The sequence below is a fragment of the Myodes glareolus genome, chromosome 5 (assembly GCF_982192425.1).
Source record: "Myodes glareolus chromosome 5, mMyoGla1.1, whole genome shotgun sequence".
Taxonomy (NCBI): Eukaryota; Metazoa; Chordata; class Mammalia; order Rodentia; family Cricetidae; genus Myodes; species Myodes glareolus.
Genome location: NC_142030.1, coordinates 70,606,345 through 70,628,134, shown reverse-complemented (window position 1 = coordinate 70,628,134; position 21,790 = coordinate 70,606,345). Strand labels below are relative to the sequence as shown.

The 21,790-nt window shown below is 47.8% G+C and overlaps 1 protein-coding gene across 10 annotated transcripts in view; it reads left to right on the top strand.

Annotated features, from left to right (window-relative positions):
- Positions 1-18,993, top strand: part of Rgs8 (regulator of G protein signaling 8) — a 43,163-nt gene extending 24,170 nt beyond the window's left edge. For 9 of the 10 annotated variants that reach the window (XM_048431093.3, XM_087906417.1, XM_087906415.1 and 6 more), the window contains 2 exons: positions 12,562-12,728; positions 14,176-18,993. In XM_048431093.3, the coding sequence (XP_048287050.2) occupies positions 12,562-12,728; positions 14,176-14,358 (350 nt within the window). In that variant the 3' untranslated portion in view covers positions 14,359-18,993. The remainder of the gene's footprint in view (positions 1-12,561; positions 12,729-14,175) is intronic. The other variant, XM_087906416.1, reaches the window with a different exon arrangement.
- Positions 18,994-21,790: the final 2,797 nt, after the last annotated feature.

Below are 21,790 nucleotides of genomic sequence, written 5' to 3'. Positions count from 1 at the left end.
GCCTATGAACTAATATCTGGGAGGTTTATAGAACTTCTTTATTGGGGAGAAGAGCTCTGGGATAGCCCAGGGTCTCCTTCCTTCTGCTCCCATGTCTTAGGAACAGGAAGCCACACAGCCCCAGAACGTCACCGCCTCTTCATGTCCTGGATAGGGTGTCATCACAGTGTCTCTCAGGTCCTTTCTGACACACAGACTTACAGTCCTACTATAATACACCACCCTGATATACTCTCTCTCTCTCTCTCTCTCTCTCACTCACTCACACACACACACACACACACACACACACACACACACACATGAGTTTATATGTATGAGTAGAGATCATTTAAGGAAACCAGTAATCACAGGTGTGAGACATAATTAGCCACATATTACTTGCCACTAAACATAAGTGGCAATAGTTTGTTCCTGGAGTAAAATCCATACATAAGCCTTGATTAGACATAGTAATTTGCTTCAAAACCTTTATCTCCCAGGTGACACGGAGGAAGATGCTGCCCTCACTACAAAATTCAAGTCAGTGGCCTGTTTCTGAGTCAAACAGGATTTGGCTCACCTTGGCTTGTAGGAACATTTTTCTGTTCCTGTCTTCTGCTTAACTGGGAATCCTATTCCCTGGGTTATTTTCTCCCATTGATCAGGAATGCACGAGGGTGCTAGTCTTTGAAAGGGCCCTTTGGTAAACACAGAGCTTGCAGATATATTTTTTTTCTGGTCCTTTTGTGTTTTTCCAAGCCTGGGAACCGAGCGGGGCTCAGGTCCACCCTTGATGCCAGCTAAATCGGGCCTGCTGGACCTTGAACTGTTACCTAAGCCACCCTGCTGCACCAGCTGCACCGCTCATTCATAGTGACCCAATTTCTCCCCTTATGTAAGCACTCTGCATGAAAGAACCCGAGGGAGAAAGCCAGCAGCCGGCAGCATGTGCGGCCACGGCATGTTCTTGGAGGTTCTGCGGCTGTTCAAAAGAACGCCAATATCCTGCCCACTGTTCCAGGAATCCTGGACACATGCCTGTCCCTTCCTGCTGCTGGCTAGGCACCAATCTCAAAAACTTTAGGCTGTTTTCAGAGCCTTGACTCCTGGGAGGGTTCGCCAAAGAAAACCCAAGTGAGATGCAAATACAACGACAAAAGGGAAAGCCCCACCCCCACACACTCCCCTCCTATTTTCCTGAACTGTGCACTACCCGTCCACTGCCTTAAATTGACCAGGACTGCATTTGGCATTATACATTGAGTTCTAGATCATGATTCCCCCAGAACATGGAAATAGCATTCATCAACATGCATGAAGCACTCTCTGTTTATCAGTCAGGGTCTGCATGTCACTCGTGTGTATGAGCTCATCACGTGCCCCTCAGTCCTGCAGAGGAGGAGCTGGTGGTACCTGCATTTCACATCCGAAGAGCAGAGAGGCCACACCTCTCCACACACTAGGTCATACCAACTTCTGTGGTCAGAGCCAGGACACCATAGCCTCGGGGATTGGAGACAAGTTGCCCCAAATGTGTGGGAGCTCAGGGGTGAGGTTCTGGGGCGGGGTTCTGGACCAGAGCTGCAGTCTTCCACAGCTAGTGTGCAGAGTACGCAGGCCCTAGCATCAGCGGCACTGCGAAGGCAAACAAGGCCACCCCTAGAGATAACAGCGGATGCTGCTGAGCTGCTCAGCCATAAACCAACGCTCTGCATTTGGAAAAAAGCAAAAAACTACAGTTTGTGGACAAACAGAAGGCAGAGAAGAGGGTCCTGCTGGAGGGAAAGTGAATGACGGACAGATAGGGAAGAAAAATGGTAACAGACAAGAGACAGGAGAGGGAATGGGGAAAGACGCGGAGGAACAGCCGAAAAGCTTGCTGGAAAGAGGCTTGGCAGGGAGAAAAAGAAGCAAATAAGAAGACACATGTCTGACTCTTTCGGTCCCCCAGTAATTTACCTCAGTGAGAGGTTCAGACCAGGCCTGGAGCAAGTTAGTGGTCTACACCGAGGCTGGGGTTGCCTCCAGCCATCTGCTCCCGGCAGGAGGCGGAGCTCCTAAAGCAGCGGAGCTCCTCCTCCCTCACAACCCCTATTGTTTCAGGGTGGAACTTCTCTTAACTCAGTGACCCTCTATGGCCCGCCTGCAGGGATGCCGGCTGTGGGAGCATATATAAGGGTAGGGGGAGGCTGTGGCCGAGAGGAGTGGGTGAGCTGAGAAGAAGGGCTGAAGGCAGGTGCAGATGCGCACACTTTTGTGATTGTTGTTGAAGCATCTTTGCTGCAATCTGTTCTTGTGGCTTTTCAGGTCCAGATACCAGGAGAGTCCATGAGAACTGGGCCATTCTCTCCCTTTTCCTGGCCCCTCAAACCCTCCCTTGGAATCTCTGACAACTTCAAAGTGTCTTGTTCCCTCTGATCTCACCCTGAACTGCAGGCAGCCAATCGGTTTGAAGCTTGGAAGAGAGAGCACAGTATATTTCTTAGGACGCTTGTGGTCCCCGGCTAATGGCTGGGAAAGCAGCCTGGGAAGGCACAATGGCATGTTGAGAACAGGTTAGCCCTCTCGCAAGGGGAGAACTGCTAGAGATGAGCTGACAGTCCGTGATACAGGATGGAAAGAATTTAGGTAGATTCCAGGTTCTTGGTGCTACCTAATAGGCTCAGTTCTCACCATGGAAAAGGTGATGGGAGGTGTCCTCCAGCTGGACAAGCCCCAAGTCTGTGAGCCAGGGTTGTGACATACATATGTTCAGTATGTTTGCCTGACTGGGGTTGCCATTTATCTCCACTTTGGAGAAAGTGATTATTAGATTGGGAAGGGTGACCTCTGAGGTCACCCAGATGTATAGGCAAATCTATTTTGCTTCCTGTACTGACTCAGTGAGCACAGGCAATTCTCTCAGATCTCACATTGCTTTTGTAAAAGCAAGCCTCTCTAAGGGCTAGCACTATTGACTGCTCCTAATGAGTACTAGGCATTTTTGAGTGAATTGCTTCATTTGATCTGCTAATAGTTCAATGTTGTGAGTCCTGGCATGGACTTCATTTCATAGACAAAATTTCTGTCTTGTGCTTCAAGATGGTGGGGTAGTTTTCTAAGGTCACATGGGATTCAAAACTAGAGCCCATGTTCTCTCTCTCTCTCTCTCTCTCTCTCTCTCTCTCTCTGCATATGTGTATAAATACACATGCACATGTGTGCACATGCAATAGGAGGTCATGAGTCTTTGGTCAGGAACCATCCACCTTGCCTTTTGAAACAGAGTCTCTCATTGAACTTATCTAGTAGGCTGGGCTGACCGGCCAGCTTTTTGTTTTCCTCTACAAAGAGTCTGAGGGCCCGAACTCAGGTCCTTGCTCTTGTGCAGCAAGCACTTCATAGATGGAGTCATCTCTCTAATCCAAGAACCCCTTCTGAACTGCACTGATGTAATGATGCATTGGGTTCATGAAGATAAGATGGCCAGGCCTGGAGTGAGTCCTCTCTGTGTGGCGGTGATGGTGTCAGGGATGGGGACACCAGGGTGAAGCGATGGAATCAGAAGCAGAGCGCGGTGTCCTAGTCAAGGTTTTATTGCTCTGAAGAGACACCGTGACCATGGCAACTCTTAGAGAGGAAAGCATGTCATGGGGTGCTCCCTTACAGAGGTTCAGTCCATTATCATCATGGCAGGGAGCATGATGGCATGCAGGCAGGTGTGGCGCTGGAGCTGAGAGTCCTACATCTTGATTCAGAGGCAACAGGAAGTCCAACTGACAGTCACACGGAGAGAAGCATGAGTAAAAGAGACAGTAAAGCCCACCCCACAGTGACACACTTCCTCCAGCAAGGCCACACCTTGTGCCACTTATGTCTCCCAACAGTGCCACTCCCTTTGGGGGTCGTTTTCTTTTCGTTGGCTAAGTGTCATGTCTGATGAGGACAGGTCTAAGCTGGGGTGGAAGAGAGCAGTAACTCTACTTGGGAAAGGTCTCCCAGTCTACTCCTTCCTTCCACAGTGAGGATGATGAGACCAGCTGAGCAGATGTGCTCTGCGAGGTCGTACAGAGTGTGGGCTTGGCTGTGCTCGGAACTGGTGTTCTCAAGTGAGGCCTATGCTGCTTCTACTTGAGCTTGGTGATCCTTGGCAGGCTGCCTGGGAAACCACGGGTGCTGCCGAGCGGCCTGTGAGTTTACCACACACATCCCTTCCAGTTTCCAGCCCGTGTAGCTGCTTCAGTTCCTGCAGGGCAGTCACCGAATCTGAGGCCTGCACCCGTCTTTGTTTCTATGTGTTGTTCTTTGAATTAGGTATTTCTTTACCTAAGTGACTTTCTTTATTTTTTTCTCCACTCTACCCTCTGCTGTGACTCATAAGAATACTCCATCCACAATGTTCCCCGTTGCTCCATGTCTTGCCTTGTGTGGGGCTCCTCCCTGTCTCACCTAAGCAGTTCTTAGGCCCCAAGTCCTACAGGTCTGGAGACAGCCCACCCACACATATACTAATGGTGTCTTCTTCTTTATTTTAGATCTGTTTTATTTTATGTGTATGAATGTTTGCCTTCATGTATGTGTGTACATCACGTGTGTGTCTGGTACCCCAGGAAGTCAGAAAAGGGAGTCTGATCTCCTAGAACTGGAGTTACAGATGGTTGCGAGCCACCATGTAGATCACTGATGGGAATCAAATTTAGGTCCTCAGCAAGAGCAACAAGTGCTCTCAACTGCTAAGCCATCTCTGCAGCCCCCTAATGTTTACTTCTTAACTTGGTATTCTTGTCACTAACTAATCACAAGACTATGGCAAGTTATTTACCTTCTCCAACCTTTGTTTTTCTTTCCTCTCAAGTGGTTAAAAAAAATCAAGATCTATGCCATGGATCTACCATGAGGAAAAAATTCTGTAAGAGTCAGAAAGAACTTGGTGTGACCAAGTAAGCACCCAGCAAATGCTTGCAGGGAGTATTTTTAAGATGTGTATTCTGACTTCAGCCTTGTTTTTAAACTCCTTCGGCTCCTCTGCCTTTCTTCGTTCTAACTGCCAGCTCTGAAATTGATGCTCTCTAAGGTCAGTGTCTATTCAACAGCCTGGACTGAATGGTCCACTCCTTGAAGGATGGATCCATCCCCAAACTGAAAGTTCTTGCGCCCTTCTTTGTGCATGGAAACTGTCTCCAGGAACCAAAGTTCAAGTCTTCATGATTGGTTTCTCTTTCCTGTCGTACATTCACTTTCCCCAAGGTAGCCGACTGTTCTGAATCTCTTCCTTCCTCTCTCCTAGGTGTCTCCCCCATAACACAGGCTGCACTTATGACGACATAATCCATTATTTGACATTATTCCCTAATGCTTGTTACATTAGACTGGCTGGAAAGTTCTGTCAGGTGGCGATTTTATATGATTTATTTGCCACAGCTCAAAGCTTAGTACTTGAGTGTAGCCTCATTCCCCAAATTAATAAAGAGCAAGGCTGTCCTGTTTGATGTGTCTCAACTATGTTCCATCGCTGGCTGTTTCTGTCTTCGTTCCCCACTGTTTTGTTTGTTTATTCTCGTCCTTAGGGAAGAAAAGCTCCCCCACTTCTCAATCTCTCTCTAAAATCTGCTTTTCCCAATACCAGCTTTTGCTCCTTGAGTTCTCCCTTTATCCCTCTTTTCATTCTTATCTACACCTCTGGAAAGATCTTGCTTTGGAATCAGATGGACCTGGTAAGGAATCTTGGTTGGTCCGTTTATTCAACTTCTCTAAGTTTTAGCTTATTTTTGCTTTTCCTCTTCCCCTTCTCTCTACTCCTCCTTCCTTTTCCTCTCTCCTCCTCTTACCTCCTTTAGTTAAGGCTGGTCTCGAACTCACCATGTAGCTGAGCATGACATTGACTTTGATTGCTCCACCTTCTCCTCTCCTGTGCTGGGATTACGGGATTACAGGTGGGTGCCACCACATCTGATCTTACACACTGCTGGAGAAGATATGCCATGAATGAATGAAGAAATGCTATCTATTACTGATCAGCATTGTTGTGCAGAGAAATTTGGTGGGAGGTTTGCAAATCTTAGACAAAAAGCCTGAGATACAGTAAATAAAATTCTGTGGCCCAACTCCTAAATGAATAAAAATAAAAACTCCGCCTTCTGTAGCCATCACCTCCCACAACTGCTGTCAGCTAGGAACCCTGCTGCTTCCCACTGTAAAACAGAGGCCGCCCTGTGCTCTCCCTCGGTCCTCCCTCTCTCTCACCATCATAACTCTGTGCTCAGGCCACTTTTTCCACCTTTCAAACCTTTCTTGAACTCCCTCTTCCTCAACACATCTTTTCTAATCATACCAGCATTTAAATATACTCAAAACCGTCTCGAAAGCAAACAGGGAAACTTTGGTCTTGTGGTTTCCTTTAGCTATGCTGTGTGCTCTCCCTCCTGTTGCCAGACATATCTGAGCGAATGCTTCCCACTTCCTCTTCTCCACTCACTGCTGTCCCTACCACAGCACACAGCTGATGCAACACCATCAGTCACCTCGCACTTCTGATGTCATGACTTCCCCGCCATGTGAGGCGAAACCCAAACGGACCCTTCCTTAAGATGCCTATGCCAGATACTTTGCAAATAAGCCATAAGAAAAGTAACCAACATGACATCAAAAGGTAGACTGAGATGAAAAGAAGAAAATGTTGGAGGGAGAGAATTTGTTGGAGGAGAGGCTGCTTGTTTGTTCCTGGCCGCTTAGCCCCGAAATAGTCACATAGAAACTGTTTTAATTAAGTCAAGTCACTGCTTGGCCCATTAGCTCTAGCTTTCTATTGGCTAACTCTTACATCTTAATTTAACCCAGCTCCATTAATCTATGCACCACCATGAGGCTGTGGCCTACCAGCAAAGTTTCAGCACCTCTGTCTCCAGTGACAGCTCCATGGCTTCTCTCTGACTCCGCCTTTCTTTCTCCCAGCATTCACTTTAGTTACCCCCACCCCCTGCCTAGCTCTGTTCCCCTACAGCTCTGCTATAGGCACAAAGCAGTTCCTTTATTAACCAGTGATATTCACAGCATACAGAGGGGAATCCCACATCAAGATGTGGGGGCTCCATTATGCCTCTGACACTGTTCACACCAATAGTTGCGTCCGGCGGACCTTCTCACTCTTGTCCACCTTGACAGGTATTGCACACAGCGGCCACTTCCTCCTTCGTGCAGGACGCTCTCTCTCCTGGCCTTTTGCAGGGCTGTGCAAGCCCCTCATCTCTCTGGCTCTTTCACCGGTCTCTCTGTGTATGCCTGTCTGAAAGGCAGGCCCAGTAAATTGGAACTATTTTCCTATTAACAACCGATCTTTCTAAAGCGTTTCCCTAATATTCTAATGAATGTCTTTAAAGCTCTCGCCTTTGTGCACATGCCTCTGTCTTCCTGCAACTTCTCCATCACCCCCTTCCTTCTTCGTGCTGCTTCCTTCACCTTCACTTCCCCCAGCAGCTGAGGAGCTTCTTACAGGCCTTTCTTTCCTTCTCAGACTTGGCTCAGGTGCTGACTTCGGGTCCCTTCACGGCACCTCATCCTTTGCTGTCATATAACTCACCCACCACATTGTAATCATCACAATTATGTCTTCTTCTCTTCGACTCAATCTACATTTTGGTGGCATATTGGTCACTTTCCTTATTGCTGTACAAAGTATCTGGCAAAGGCATCTTAAGGAAGGGTCTGTTTGGGCTTACGGTTTGAGGGAGTAGCCTAGCATGGTGGGGAAGTCATGATGTCAGAAGGGGAGGTGGCTGATCACATCGCATCCTTACTCAGGAAGCAAACAGAGACAACTGCTCGTGCTAAGTCCATGGCGTGCACAACACCTCATTGTGTCTGCTCTGCCCCTAGTGGAACGACTGGGTCACCCAGTAGGGTAGACACACGATCAATAAAAATACAAAAAAAATTTGTTATTCCAGTGGTCTGAGAGTTAATGACCTTACTCTGTAATGCTGTCTGTTGTCAGGATTGAGGCCAGGCAAGTTGCTCCCCAGCTTCCATGTCCTTCTCTGAAAGCTGGGAGGAGAAGAGCCACATCAGGGTGTAAACCTTCTGAGTTTGAGAGGAAGTCTGTGCCCTAGAGAACTGGGGCTGTATAGACTTTCGTTAACAGAGAGCTATTGCCAATACCAGGGAGGAAAGCGGAAATGTACCATTCCGTATCTGCTGCTACATTTACTGGATTCTCAAGCATCTGTTTTTGTTTAGAGGAAAACAAAGCAGCAAACTTGAACTCTCCCATTCAAGGAATTTAGTTCCCTCTGGCTTAAAAAGAGCCACATACTCCTCTGGGTCACATCCCAGCTCTCTGAGATCAGTGGTTCTCAACCTGTGGGCCGTGGCCCTTTCATAGGGGTCACCTAAAACACCCAGAAATCTCCTATATTTACATTATGGTTCAAAACAGCAGCAAGATTACAGTTATGAAGTAGCAATGAAAATCATGTTATGTTTGGGGGTCACCACAACATGGGGGGTCACAGCATTCAGAAGGTTAAGAACCAATGGGCTAGATAAATGTGCAGTTGAAGTCTTCCATGTTCCCTTTCTCATTCCTTTCTCTGGCTGCAGTGGGAAGTGTGTGAGGATGAGGCAAATTGCACACAACTCTGCCCGACTGTGACAAGTAGACTTGTTGAGGTGTAGAGTGGTATCTGGGGGCTGTGAAGAACAGGGAGAAAGAGAGGAAGAGAGGGACCTGGAAGGGTTGATCAGAAGGTGTAGTTATAAAGGAGCAAGAAGTTCTGGGGTGCAAGGACACCGCAGGGTGACTGTATATAACAATGTATTATCCAGTCAGACATGATGGCTCACACTTGTAATTCCAGCACTTTTGAAGGTGAGGCAGGAGAATTGCCACGAGTTTGAGGCTGGTATGAGAACCAGAGTTGGTTCCAGGTCAGTTTGAGCTCAAAAGGGAGACTCTCTAAACCAAAACAAAACAAATGTGTTATACATTTTTAAAAGTTAAAAGTATTTTGAAAAATTTTACCACCAAGAAAGGGTATTTAAATGTGTTATTTAAATATTATACAATGTATAGATCAAGTATTATCTCATTATTATCTATAATTTCCATGATTTTATGCTCAGTTAAGATAATTTTATTAAGAAAAATAATCTCAGCCAGGCGGTGGTGGCATACCCCTTTAATCCCAGCACTCAGGAGGCAGAGGCAGGTGACTCTCTGTGAGTTCGAGACCAACCTGGTCTATAGAGTGTGTTCCAGGACAGATGCCAAAGCTTAACAAAGAAACCCTATCTCAAAAAAACCCAATAAAATAAATAATAATAATAATAATAATAATAATAATCCTTTCAGGGAAAAATATGGGGGCATACGGGGAGACTCTGTGGTTCTTGGGTCTTCCTGTGTCCACTGTAGGTCGCTGCTCAGAGTCCTCCCTTGCTGACCCACTCCCTTCTGGGTTCTCAAGGTCATTGATGCTGCCTTCCTGTCTAACTTCTGCTTGTAACTTACACCGCAGAGGACTGTCCCTAAACAGTGTCTCCTGGTGTGCATGCTTGTAAACAAATCTGAGTTTACCGCAGAGCAGTATGTGGAAACATTAAAGTCTCCTCTGTGAGGGCATAGAATGTGGGAGGGGCCCCAAAGGGAGCACCTACAGCGTGCTAATGGGCAGTGATTTTACGATTGTTCTCTGATGTAGCCCATCCAACCTTTGCCTGTAGCTCAGGCCACAGGCAGCATCTTGAACAGAACAGTCTGAGATCCATATCCAACAGTGTGAGTGATTCTCAGGCCTGACCATTGCTACTCACCGTTTCATGGCTTGGATTCCTAGCTCGCTGTGTTCCCGCTGTTTTCTTGAAGGGGTTTGACTTATGTCTGAGTGGGCATGGGAGGTACCCAGAACATCTCTCTCTCTGGAACCTAAATCATCTTACTCCTTCCTTTTCTGGCTCAGGAAGATTTTTGTTTCCATCCTGCCAAGTGTGAAGGAGCCTTACCTTATATTTTGCTTTCTCCACTGGATATGTCCTGGCCTCTGGCACTGTGTCTTAAGTCAGCTTTCCAATGCAGTGAACAATGGTGTCCCTTCAGCGCAGAAACCTCCAGGCTGGGATGATAAATCCAAAGCCACCTTCCTTTACTTAAGCACTTTAAGGCAGCCCTCCACGCTTAAATCTGTGATTCAAAGCTTAGGTCTGGGAGCCCCAGGGAAATGCTTTTCTTTCTCTGGTCCCTGTTGTAGACTTTTATGACCACTGTTCTAGTGTGGACATTGAAATACCTACTTAGGGTAAGGCGTGGTGGTAACCCAGTACTCAGTAGGACAGAAAGTTTGAGGAAAGCCTAGGCTACAATGTAATAAGTCTCTGTCTAAATGAATAAATATAAACAAAAGAAAGCAAAGACGTAAAATGATTTTTTTATCAGGAGAAATTAAAAATATTTTAGAATAAACATTTTAGGGCCAGTAAGATGATTCAATGGGCAAAGGAGCTTGCAGTACAAACCTAATGACCTAAGTTCCATCCCCAGAACCACATAAAAGTGGATGAAGAAAACTGACTCCACAAAGTCGTCCTCTGACTGCCACATGACACATTGCACATTATCCCCCCACACATCATACAAACACACATAATAATAATAATAATAATAATAATAATAATAATAATAATAATAAAAACATTAAAAATAAATGTTTAAAACCACATGGTACCACCAGTCCACCGAGTCGCCTTGGCTAGTGCCCTCTCCTGGCATACACCAGTGATTACCAGATGCCCGTGTCATTGATGACAGAATTATAAAGTGCTGGTACCTGGGAGACAGCTTGGTAGATAAGACCGCTTTCTTTGCAAGGATGACAGCCTGAGTTCAAATCCCCAGCACTCACGTTACAGGTCTGACCTGACTGCATGAGCCTGTAATCTTAGAGTTGGTGAGGAGAGACAGTTGATTCCTGAGAGCTTGCTGGCCTTAGGAATTAATTGAAACGAACTTCAGCTTCAATAAGAGCCCCTTTCTCAAGACACCCAGCTTCCTGTTCTGGCCCCAGTATGCCCATTTACAGGTGTGTTCACCAGCACACTCAGGTGTATGCAGCGCACGCGCGCGCGCACACACACACACACACACACACGCACACACGCACACACATACACACATGCACACACACACACAAACACACACACACAAACACACACACACATGCACACACACACACATGCACACACACACACACACACACGCACACACACACACACACACACACAAAGAGAGCAGGTGGGGTGGTTGAGCTAGATTTAGTTGTGCAAGCCTGTCCTCTCAGCCAGGCCTCACTCAGGAAGCTGGGGCGCGAAGATTACAAGTTCGAGCCCTGCTTGGGCTATGGCGTTAAATTAAAGGCCAGCAACGAAGTAGGAAGGAGGAGAAGTGCCACACACCTCAGCGACAGAGCACTCCCATAGTATACTAGAGGATTTGGTTTAATGCCCAGTACCAAAAAAATGGAGACATGAATTTTACAAAAGAAATAAAAATGGTCATTGAATCATTTTTATCCCTCCAGTTCGGCACCTTTTTCTAGGGTGCTCTTCACTTTGGGGGATCCTTTCTGGAAAGCTGTCATTGTCATCACACCAAGAGTTAGAACAGCTGACTGCAAACTTTCTCAAATAAAGCGCAGTTGGAAGTGCAGCCTATAATAGCTGTCCTTTCCCGTCCCGCCCATCGGTGTGACTGAAAGCACGACTTGGCAGTACTTTAACATTGACTAGTAAGAGGAAAGATTGGATTAGTCATTAGATAAATAGGCAGAAAAGTTGTAATCAACCTCAATAAAAGCCTATACTCTGGGTCAGCAAGAGGTTTAGCAGGTAAATGCACATGTTTCACCAAGCCTGATGACCTGAGGATCATGTTCAGAACCATCTCATGCAAGTCGTCCTTTGACCTACACACACACATACACACACACACACACACGTAATTTTAAAAACTTCTTAAAAATCTAATTTGATAGGCAAATTTCAAAGCAAAAACGAATAGACTGAAGCACCAGATGCATGTCCTCAAGGTTTTCTAAGACACCGAGAATGCTATCTATCCTTGCAACAGACTGTATTATGGACTAGATTTCTGTTGGATGTGTTTCTGATAGTGGAAAAAGGTTAGCCTGAGACATCTATATTCCCATCTAGCTTGTCTTATAACGGCCCATGTCTTCTCTCCAGTGGACTTGGCTTAGGGCAGAGAATGAACAGTGCCTCTCACCTTGGCCTGATGAGCAATCCAGGCTTACCCGCAGACCTGGAGCTCAGCCAACTCTGCATCGATGGACAGGCAGAGTTTGTCAGACGTGACCGAGCATACCCACTACTGTCGTTACTATGGGATTTTAAACACTTCTTTCTGATACTTCACGCTGGTCATTGGAACAGGAAGCACGGCTTGCTCTGAGGGGAGCTATGCGTCTGGAGGGGGCAGCAGATTTGCACAACAAGGACGCCATCACAATAGTGCTGTTTCTCCTTCATCTGCAGTCTTTGGTCTCAAGCTTCTTCCTCCCTGTCTGCTTTTTGACCTCTTCTCCGCATCCGTAGATGGGGTGGCGGCCTTCCGTGCCTTCTTGAAGACGGAGTTCAGCGAGGAGAACCTGGAGTTCTGGCTGGCCTGCGAGGAGTTCAAGAAGACCAGGTCGACTGCAAAGCTGGTCTCCAAGGCCCACAGGATCTTTGAGGAGTTCGTGGATGTGCAGGCTCCACGGGAGGTGTGTCGGGCATGGCAATTGTCCCCTGAGGTCTTGGAGGGCATCTGAGCCAAGTCCCTAGGATTTCCTTCCACCCCAGTGGGCCTCCCAACTCTGGTGGAGCAGATGAGAAAGGGGTAGCTTTGGAGGGGTGAAAGACCAGAGTTTTCAGGAAAGGAGCCACATTAGGAGTGTTTTTGCTGTCTGCCCGACACGTGTTACCCAGGCTGCGTTGCCGCAATGATTTCGCAAGGGTAAATTCCCTGGAGCCCATGTCTGTTTTCCTATTAAAAGCAGCACGGGGGCCGCTGAAATAGCTCATTGAGTAAAGACACCTGCTGCCAAGCCCAATGACCTGAGTTTGATCTCTAGAACCCACGTGATAGAAGGAGAGAAATGATTCGTACGAATTGTGCTCTGACCTGTCCCCTAACAAACAGATATGCAATAAAAGGCTTTTAAGGGCAGCACAGCATAAGGGAGTAAGGATTTGCTAGCCGACTCAGTCCTGCCACTATGTGTGACCATCCTGACTTCATTCCTTCATTCAACCTCCCTGAGTCTTATTTTCCCCAGTGTAAGAGAGGATAATGCCACACACCTTTCAAGGCTACTCTAAGTGTTAGAGATAAAGCACCTACTGAGTGTTTGCCATTGCTCATCAATGAATGTACAGTATTTCATTGCTGTACTATAATTATGCATAACTGTTCTGAGTTTTAATACGGCGTGTCCCTAGGAAGGGTTTAACCAATGAACAGTTTGCTATCTGTGTTTAGGTGTAACTTTGACTTGGGTTGTGAGATCTTTACAAGCTGGGTGGAATGCTATTGGCCCCTAATGGTGACATATAGAGAGATGTATGTTTACTGGGGTCTGTCTATATCGGGCATCCATTGATGTTGGTGGTTAGGAATGAGAGGGAAAGCTTAGGGAAACCTTCATTAACAACTGGCTTGAGATTCAACTTACTGTGGTATGAAGATTCTTGATTAGGATTTGTTGATTTCAGGATTATTGCCATGGTTCTGGTACTTATCCACCCACTTCAGATAAGCTTTGTAGTCTCTCTTTCTTTTCTATATTATTATTATTATTATTATGACGTAATCTCTTTACAGGACACTGGCTGTCCTGGAACTCACTATGCAGACCAGGCTGGCCTCAAACTCACAGAGACCCCCCTGCCTCTGCCTCCTAAGTGCTGGGGTTAAAAGTATATGTCACCAAACCCAACTGGTCTTTCTTCTCTTCACTCACCTTATTTTCAATTTAAGACCATTTAGACTTCAGACTCCTGCTGGAATCCCAAGGGACAAACCCCATAAAATCATTCTGAGAAGTATCCATGACCCTAAAGTTGTGAAATACCGCCATTGGCGGTTGTTCCATAGCTTGGGCCCATTGTCTAGCAGGTGCCTTGGCCTTCGGAGGTCTGTGACCTTGATCTCTCTGTTTGCGTCTCCAGGTGAATATCGATTTCCAGACCCGAGAAGCGACGAGGAAGAACATGCAGGAACCATCCCTGACTTGTTTTGACCAAGCACAGGGCAAAGTACACAGCCTCATGGAGAAAGACTCTTACCCCAGGTTCCTGAGGTCCAAAATGTACTTAGATCTGCTGTCCCAAAGCCAGAGAAGGCTCAGTTAGACTTCAGATGGGGGACTCTTGGAAGTCATTGGCTTTCCCTTCCCCTTGCTGCCAAGACCATATTCTAATGTGAAACGCCATAAGTGTTCAAAGGCGCTGGGGCTTGAGGTGGGAGGCTGGGGGTGACAAGGGAATGAAGGGCTGTTCCAAAGTATGACCCAGCTTATGGAGCTGGGACGCTCTTCCATTTACCCAGATTTATGTTTTGGTTAGAGGTAGCAGCGCTGCTGACATCCATCTCTGGGTGGGCCTTCATATGCCTTCCGTCATCTCCACTGAGAAGGCAGATTCACTGTGCTGGGCTATTTGTAAATAATCCAAACGCAGTTCCCATCACCCTCTCCAGCAGGATTCCTGATCCTCACCTGGTCCTTTACCCAAGGGGGGAGTAGCTAGAAGATTCAGGTTCTCACTTGGGATTCGCGGTCACGAACCAGTGGTCCAACCTGAGTACCCGAACCTCACAGTTTAGAAGAGAGGTCTCTTGGGAATTTCAGATTCCTAGCACCATTGACAGGTGATCTCTGACAAAGGACATATTTCCTGGAGTTGACCGAGTCTTCCATCTCCACAGGACCACTATGGGAGTCTGGGGTCCCTGCTTAGCCTAAGGAATTCAATGAACTTCCCTACACTTGCCGCTCTAGAGAGGGTCCTGGGAGACTCCCCCCATGACTTCTGTGTGGAGCTGTCCTTTTGAAAGAAAGACATCGGGAATCTTCCCCAATTTGTCAAGAACTTTTCTAGAAGCGGAGTGACCAGGGAATGTAGCATCGGTGAACTTCTGTGCAATGAGCCTCTGTAGAACCTGTCTGTTGCCTAACGCATTCTGTGCCCTCACCTCCCCATGGTGTTACACGTCCCCAAGCTCTTAGGCTGAAAGACAGTTTGGCAAAGGGAGGTGAATTCCCACAGCATGACAGCCTTCCTAGTGCTCCCCTGCCACGCCACGCCACCTCCTCCTTCCGTGCAGGCCATGTAACCACCATGGGGGAGAATGGGATCCTAGGCTGACACTCCCCTTGCAGCTTGTTTCCTGAGCACACTTCCTTAGAAAGGGTCCACTCCTGGCTATTAAGACGCAGCTGCCTTCTTGGTCTCTGGCTTTTGGGACTAAACACGAACTGGGAAGATCACTGTGAATGCCAGGCTGTGGAAACTTTCCTACAAGGCTTGTGTGGTACCCTGGGGTATCTTGGAAACGTACCGGGATATACTTTCTTGGAAGAGCCAGGAGCAGCGCGGAATCTCTGCTGTTATCCAGGAGATATCTGACCAGGAAACGGAAGACGAGCCTGGAAGCTGCTGGTCTCTGGGTGGACTGGATCACAGAGAATGTGGTGGAGGCACTACTTGGGATAATCCACAGCTAGTCAACGTGGGTTCACGGAAGAACCACAAACTTTTCAGCTTGAGCGAATGAAATAGTCCACGGCCAGGCTGCCCCGGAAAGCAGGTGGAGGAAGGCTGGGCTGACACCCTGCTTTTGTGGGAACCTAGTCCTTCTGGGATATTCTAGGGTTTGAATTCTGGTCTTGGAGAATCAGTTCCTTCCTTGGTTGTAGCGGACAAGGCTAAGAAGGCCTTTGAGTCACCTCGTGTTAGTGCCAACTGCCCTCTGAGTGGCACAGTGTCATCTGTGAGTGGGTGTTGGTGTCTGCGTGTGAACCTCAAAGAGAGACAAAAAACACCTGTTTCCTAGGCCTCACATTGAAGAGACCCAAGGCAGTCACAGTTAGTAAGAACTCTGAAGCTTCAAGATGGCGTTCCTAGTTAGGCCAGATAGATTTCCCCACCCTGATATACAAATATTCTTAGCTAAAGTTGCCAGAGTTAATGTAATGATTAAATTCTCTAACAGGGTATTTTAAACATTGTTTACATATGAAATGTGCATCTGCTGCCAATGCTACTGTCCAATATGAGGTGCATACAAATGGGACCTGCAGTGATGGAGATGTCCTGGGAGGGGCTTTCTCACCACTGGCGCTACCCCAATGCAAAAGGGCCCCACATGCATTGTGTAGCACCCTCATTTGGGGCCTAGAGTTCTTGCCAACTATTGGTGGAATGAAGGCTGCAGATGGTGATGTCACGACACCCTGGTGACGCCTTCCCACGTGGGAGGTACAAAGGACCGAGTTTGGGTATCCTGAATTCTTGTAGCTAGACAAGGGCACATGAATCTGTGTCTTTGTAGAGGAGTAAAGATTGTTCTATTTGTGTGTGTGTGTGTGTGTGTGTGTGTGTGTGTGTGTGTGTGAGAGAGAGAGAGAGAGAGAGAGAGAGAGAGAGAGAGAGAATTGTGAGTCTTGAGTTGTACACTGCAGACATGATCTTCCCATGTGGGCAGCTTTTTCTCATGTCCTAGTTCCCTGCTTCTCATGGAAGGCACTGAGTTTCTCGCTCTGTTACCTCCTCTTAGGCACGTTGGTCACGCTAGCCCAAATTTCGGTTTGTGATGAAACAGAAATGTTTACAACATCTAGAGCAATATCCAAGCATACCTCATCTCTGAACTCCTGTCTCCCAGTCCCCACCCCCCATCTCTCCCCCACAAGCCTCATCCACCTCCTCAGGCTGTCACCACAGGCGCCCCTTCCATTTAATGTCTTCCTTTGCTCCAGTCATATAGAATGTGCTGATGACTGGCCCCAAACTCAGGCGAGTCCCGGCAGCAGCAGCAGGACACAGTGTTGTGGCTCTCCGCCCCTGAGTGGTGTACTGGTTCCACTGAATTCACTTATTTTGGTTCTGGTTTGTGGTTTGCTCTAAGTCGATCTCAGTCATTGACAGCTTGGGCACTCTGGATGGAATGGGGGTTAATCCTCTGTGACAGTATTTATTATTAAACATGAGCTTGAATAATAGGGATCACCTTGGACGCCCCTTACAAATGCTAATTCCCAGGTTCCACACTCAGAGATGCTGATCCTATAGATTTAGAGAAGGAACCCATAAAGCAACATAAAAAAAAAAAGACTGCTGAGTTTGTAATGACCTGTGGGCATTGGACAAAGATGACCCAAGATGGTGGTTCTCAACCTCGCTGCTCACTAGACTTAGAATAGTTAAATCAGAGAGGTTTAGCGGGAGTCAGGAGGCGGTAGTTTTTAAATGCTCCATCCTTACATGGTTCCAATGTAAGTTCCAATGTAAGGATGTGGTCAGGAAGCAGCTCCCTAAGGAGTGAAGAGGAGCAGAAGTGAGGGTAGAATAAGCAGTGGGGCAAGGTCTAAAGGCAAAAGGCAAATAGGACCCCTTGCCTGCTCCGCAGCTGACTCTTGAGGGGGGTTGCTTTGCGCCTCTCAGTCTGATTTGCTCCTCTGAGGGCATGTTTGGGTTTACGCTACACACACTAGTCGGTAGCATGTACGCCAAGGTGGGGAATAGAAAGGGCGCTGGGCTGAGAGCTGTTTTGCCAGGCTTCCCCTGCCCTTTTCACAGCGCTTCCTCCAGGCTTGCCTCTTGAACCCTAACCTTGTTTGTTTCTGTAGACTCTTGTGTCTGGTCGTTTTGTGTCAGGCTGTGCCTCTGAGCCCAAGGCCGTGCAGTAGGGTAGCGGGAATACAGGTTGTGAGTGAGGAGTGTCTTCGTAGTGATGATCGGGATCCAAAGGCTTTCAAATTCTTCTGTGGAGGGTGTTCCTTCCCGGGGAGGATCAAATCTGGGAGGCTTTTCCAAGACCACAGTAAGATGTGTTTTCTCTCCTTTGGGCCCTCGCCATTTTCTCTTTAGTCCCATGTTGGTTAGGCTGCTAGTTGGCTCTTTTTTCTGGTGCTTTCCCAGAACTCGCTGCTCTGAGAAACCAAAGCTGTGAAAAGTGAATGCTCTGCCCAGGTACTTGTCCTGGACAGGGGCCCCAAGCCCCGGACAATGGAGAAACTCTCTGCTTTTTAGGGGGAAGACATGAGGGCTGGGGGAGGATGGACAAGGGGGCACCTGAGGAAGAAGGGACAGGGCAGGAGAGCCCCCAGCTACTAGCATGGTAGTTGGGTTTTCGTGTCCCAGAAGGAACTGAAAAGGGACACATTCATAGGCAGGATGGTCTTCTAGCAAGAACCACCCCAGAACTCCGCCAACCATGCAGAGGAACTGCGATTTCTCGCCCTTGCCTTCAATTGACCAAGTGTCAGCTCTTCTTAAATCCATACCCATCTAGTTAAAACAAGAGAGGTGGTACGGTCATCACTCCTGACACTGGGAGCCTGTGCCACCATGTCACTTGGCATGAGACTGAGGAGGGAGAAGTCAAAAGGAGAGATGGCTTTCTGTCCCTGCGGCTTCTCAAGGAGCCGACGAGATGCTGTGAGCCACGAAGGGAGACACCAGGATGGGACTAAAGACCTCACCAGGTTTTGGGTTTAGAGTCCTCTCAATCAACCGTCCATTTCTTGAACTTAACCTCTCCTCTCCCTCCCCTTTGCCTGGTTAGAAAAAGGCGACTAGGTTCCGCATGTGCACTTAGCTGGTCACTCATGGAGCACAACAGGTTTATAGCAACTCATCTGCCACACAAACCGCTTGGCTGATGGAGTCTGCACTGAGTTGTTTCATCACCATGTAAAGTGGACTACATTCAGCTTTACTATACACCGGCTGTGAGAACATAATAAACAAAACCTGAACAAGCAAGCGGCTCTTCGCTCTCTGCCCACATTTCTGGCCATCTGACTCTTTATGAGGCAACTCTTCACACAACACATGGATTCCCCAGGGGGAGCATGTGGCCCTGGCCTGCAGAGGCTGGCACGGGGCTGGCCACCAGGAAGAGCAGGGGTGTGGCTAGACACGGGTTGGTTGAGAATGGTCTGGGGCCGCGGAGGGGGGCGGTTCTGAGGGTGACTTTGAAACTGTGAAGTGCTATACAAAAGCCAGGTGGTATTTTTATTTGTGCCACCCACGGCTTGGAAACGCAGGGAGAGAAAAGGCTGGTGATGGAAGTCTGTTCAGCTGGGGCCGTCTAAACGCGCAGTGGGCTCACATTGCTTATGGCTTGGAGCTTGCTTTGTGCAGTGGCGCACAGTGGCGTCCAGAGACGGAGGGTGTGGCATTAGTCACCAACTCTTTGTGCCTGGTGCTCAGGACCTGCTGAGGGGACAGAGGGAGGATGGGACACTGGCTCTGCCGGTAAAGGCTTAATTCTTCAGGTGGGGCGAAAAATGGAGCTACATCAGATTTTAATAATCCAAATAAATTGAAATGAAATTAAGATCAGACCAAAGAGGTCTGGCTTTAGTGGAAAGTTGATTTTTCTTCAGAGGTAAAAACTTTCCGAGCTAAATGACAAAGGGATGATTATGCCAACGGTGCCCTCAAACCCCATTGTGCAGATCAGGAATGATGGCAGGGCTGCTGTAGAGTAGAGCCCTCCCCAGGGGTACATGTGACGGCTTCCTCTTTTTCCTGTTTCCCTTTCTCCTTCTCTTATTGGCAGCTAAGGTCTCCATCTGCTGTCTCCAGGAGAGGGTGGGGGTGGGTGTTGGGGTGGGGGGGCAGAAGAAGAGATAAAGGAGGTAAAGGACAAGGTTCTCATGTCTGGTGTGGCTGCCGTTTAGCCTGGGCTGTGAGCTCTAAGCCCGAATGGACTCTGCTGCGTCCTTCTAGTTCCCTGGTGACCCTGCGTCTCTGGGGACACTCTTTACAGCACCACCAATGAGAGTGACTTCCACTCTAACTGTGCCTGCTTCTTCCTGGGCTATGCCCTGTGCTTTTTGGCCCCCTGCGGTCTGCCTTCTTCCACAGGTCACAGGATGACCCTGTGCTGGCCTTCACGGAAGGTGCTTACAACTGGTCCACTGGGAATACTTAGGCCTGACAAAGCAGGAAGTGGGCTTTGTCTGGCAGCCAGGCTCCTTAATCAGCATGACACAGACATCACTGACTTTCTAGGCTGAAATCAGACCCCCATCTCTGGGCCTCAGGCATCAGGGGCCCTTGCCAGGCTCTTCAAGGGACCATGGGACCTGCTCCCTGCTAGGGGTGAGGAGAGAGCTAGGCACCCTCTTCCTTTCTTCCTCCTCTTCCTTCTGGGGAGGGGCATGGTGGGACTAACAGCTCTCAACAGCTTCCTCCATAAAGCTTCACCGAGTCTCTCCTACCTGTGGTCTTCTGCTCTTTGGACAGGGTCTGGGACTCTCTCACCGGCTTTTCACTCCTTCCCTTAATGGTTACTTGGTTTCGAACGAGCTTTTGAATCTGAGTGCTCTTCTGAACGCTGACAGAAAGCTCTTGCACACATAAGGGACTTGGGGGCAACACCAGAAGTTTCCTAACACATGGTATCCGAGGGAAAAATAAGTCCTACATCTACTAAGTGAGAGTCATTGCCAGAGGCAAAGAAGGCACTTGAGAGAGAAGCTTCTGTGCGAAGCATGCTTAGCTGGGAGTGTTTTAGCCGGTAAACATGGAGCTGCTATAAGAAAACACCACAGGACAATGGACCCGGATGCCTGTTATGCCACCCCCCGTTTGGCCAAGTTCTAGGCCCTACTTCTGAGTTGCAATAGTAGAAAGAAATCATTTTATAAAAAGGCCCAAATCTCACCTGTCTGTGCCTCACCCCATAGCACAGAGCCCACATCCCAGGCCACAGTAGCTAGATGGGAAAGGCCACTTCTAAGAACTGCCTTTGCTAGGGTCACAGCTACATGCTCTTCTGAGGAGTTTGTATTTTGATGCTAAAATATCTGGAATAACAGAGTGGTGGTTCAGCTCTGATCAGTAAGTAATCAGCAGGAGAACAGTGTGGTGCGCAGCAAGCACAGTGTGGTGCGCAGCAAGCACAGTGTGTGTCGGTTAATGGAGCTTTCTCTTAAACAGAAACCATCAGAAATCAAGAATCAGCACTGTTCTCCTTTGCTTCTTGTTTAAATATGAAAGAGAACCAAGGCCAGTTTAGGGGGCAAAGGCAATTGCTGTGCAAACCTGGTGGCGAAGTTCCATCCCCGGAACCTGTATAAAGGTACAAGGAGAAAAACCATCCACAAGGTTGTTCTTTGGCTTCCAAATGCACAGCCTGGCCAGTGTGTCCCCCACACTAATCATGAGTTCTCACAATACGACAGTAATAAGTAACAACGAAAGAAACCCATGGGAAACCAATGCTGTTACAAAATCAATGTGTCATCCCTTCGTTGCTACTACATTAGACTCCCCAAGGGCTGAGACTGTATTCCTCAGTACTTACTCTAGTCCCTCAATGTTTACTGAAAGAGTGTTGAATCCACAGTGCTTAAGGGAGGCACCGCTTCACAGTTTAGATAGTTTAGGGTGGAGGCAAGAACTCGAAGACCTGGAACTCCTTGGCACATACAGGATGTTCCTTCCACTTTACAAGCATTGGCACCTGCCAGATGGATGTTGGTGGCTGCGTATTTACAAACCAGAAAAATAAAAGGAAAGAACTGGGGGTCAGAAGTTTAGCCGCATG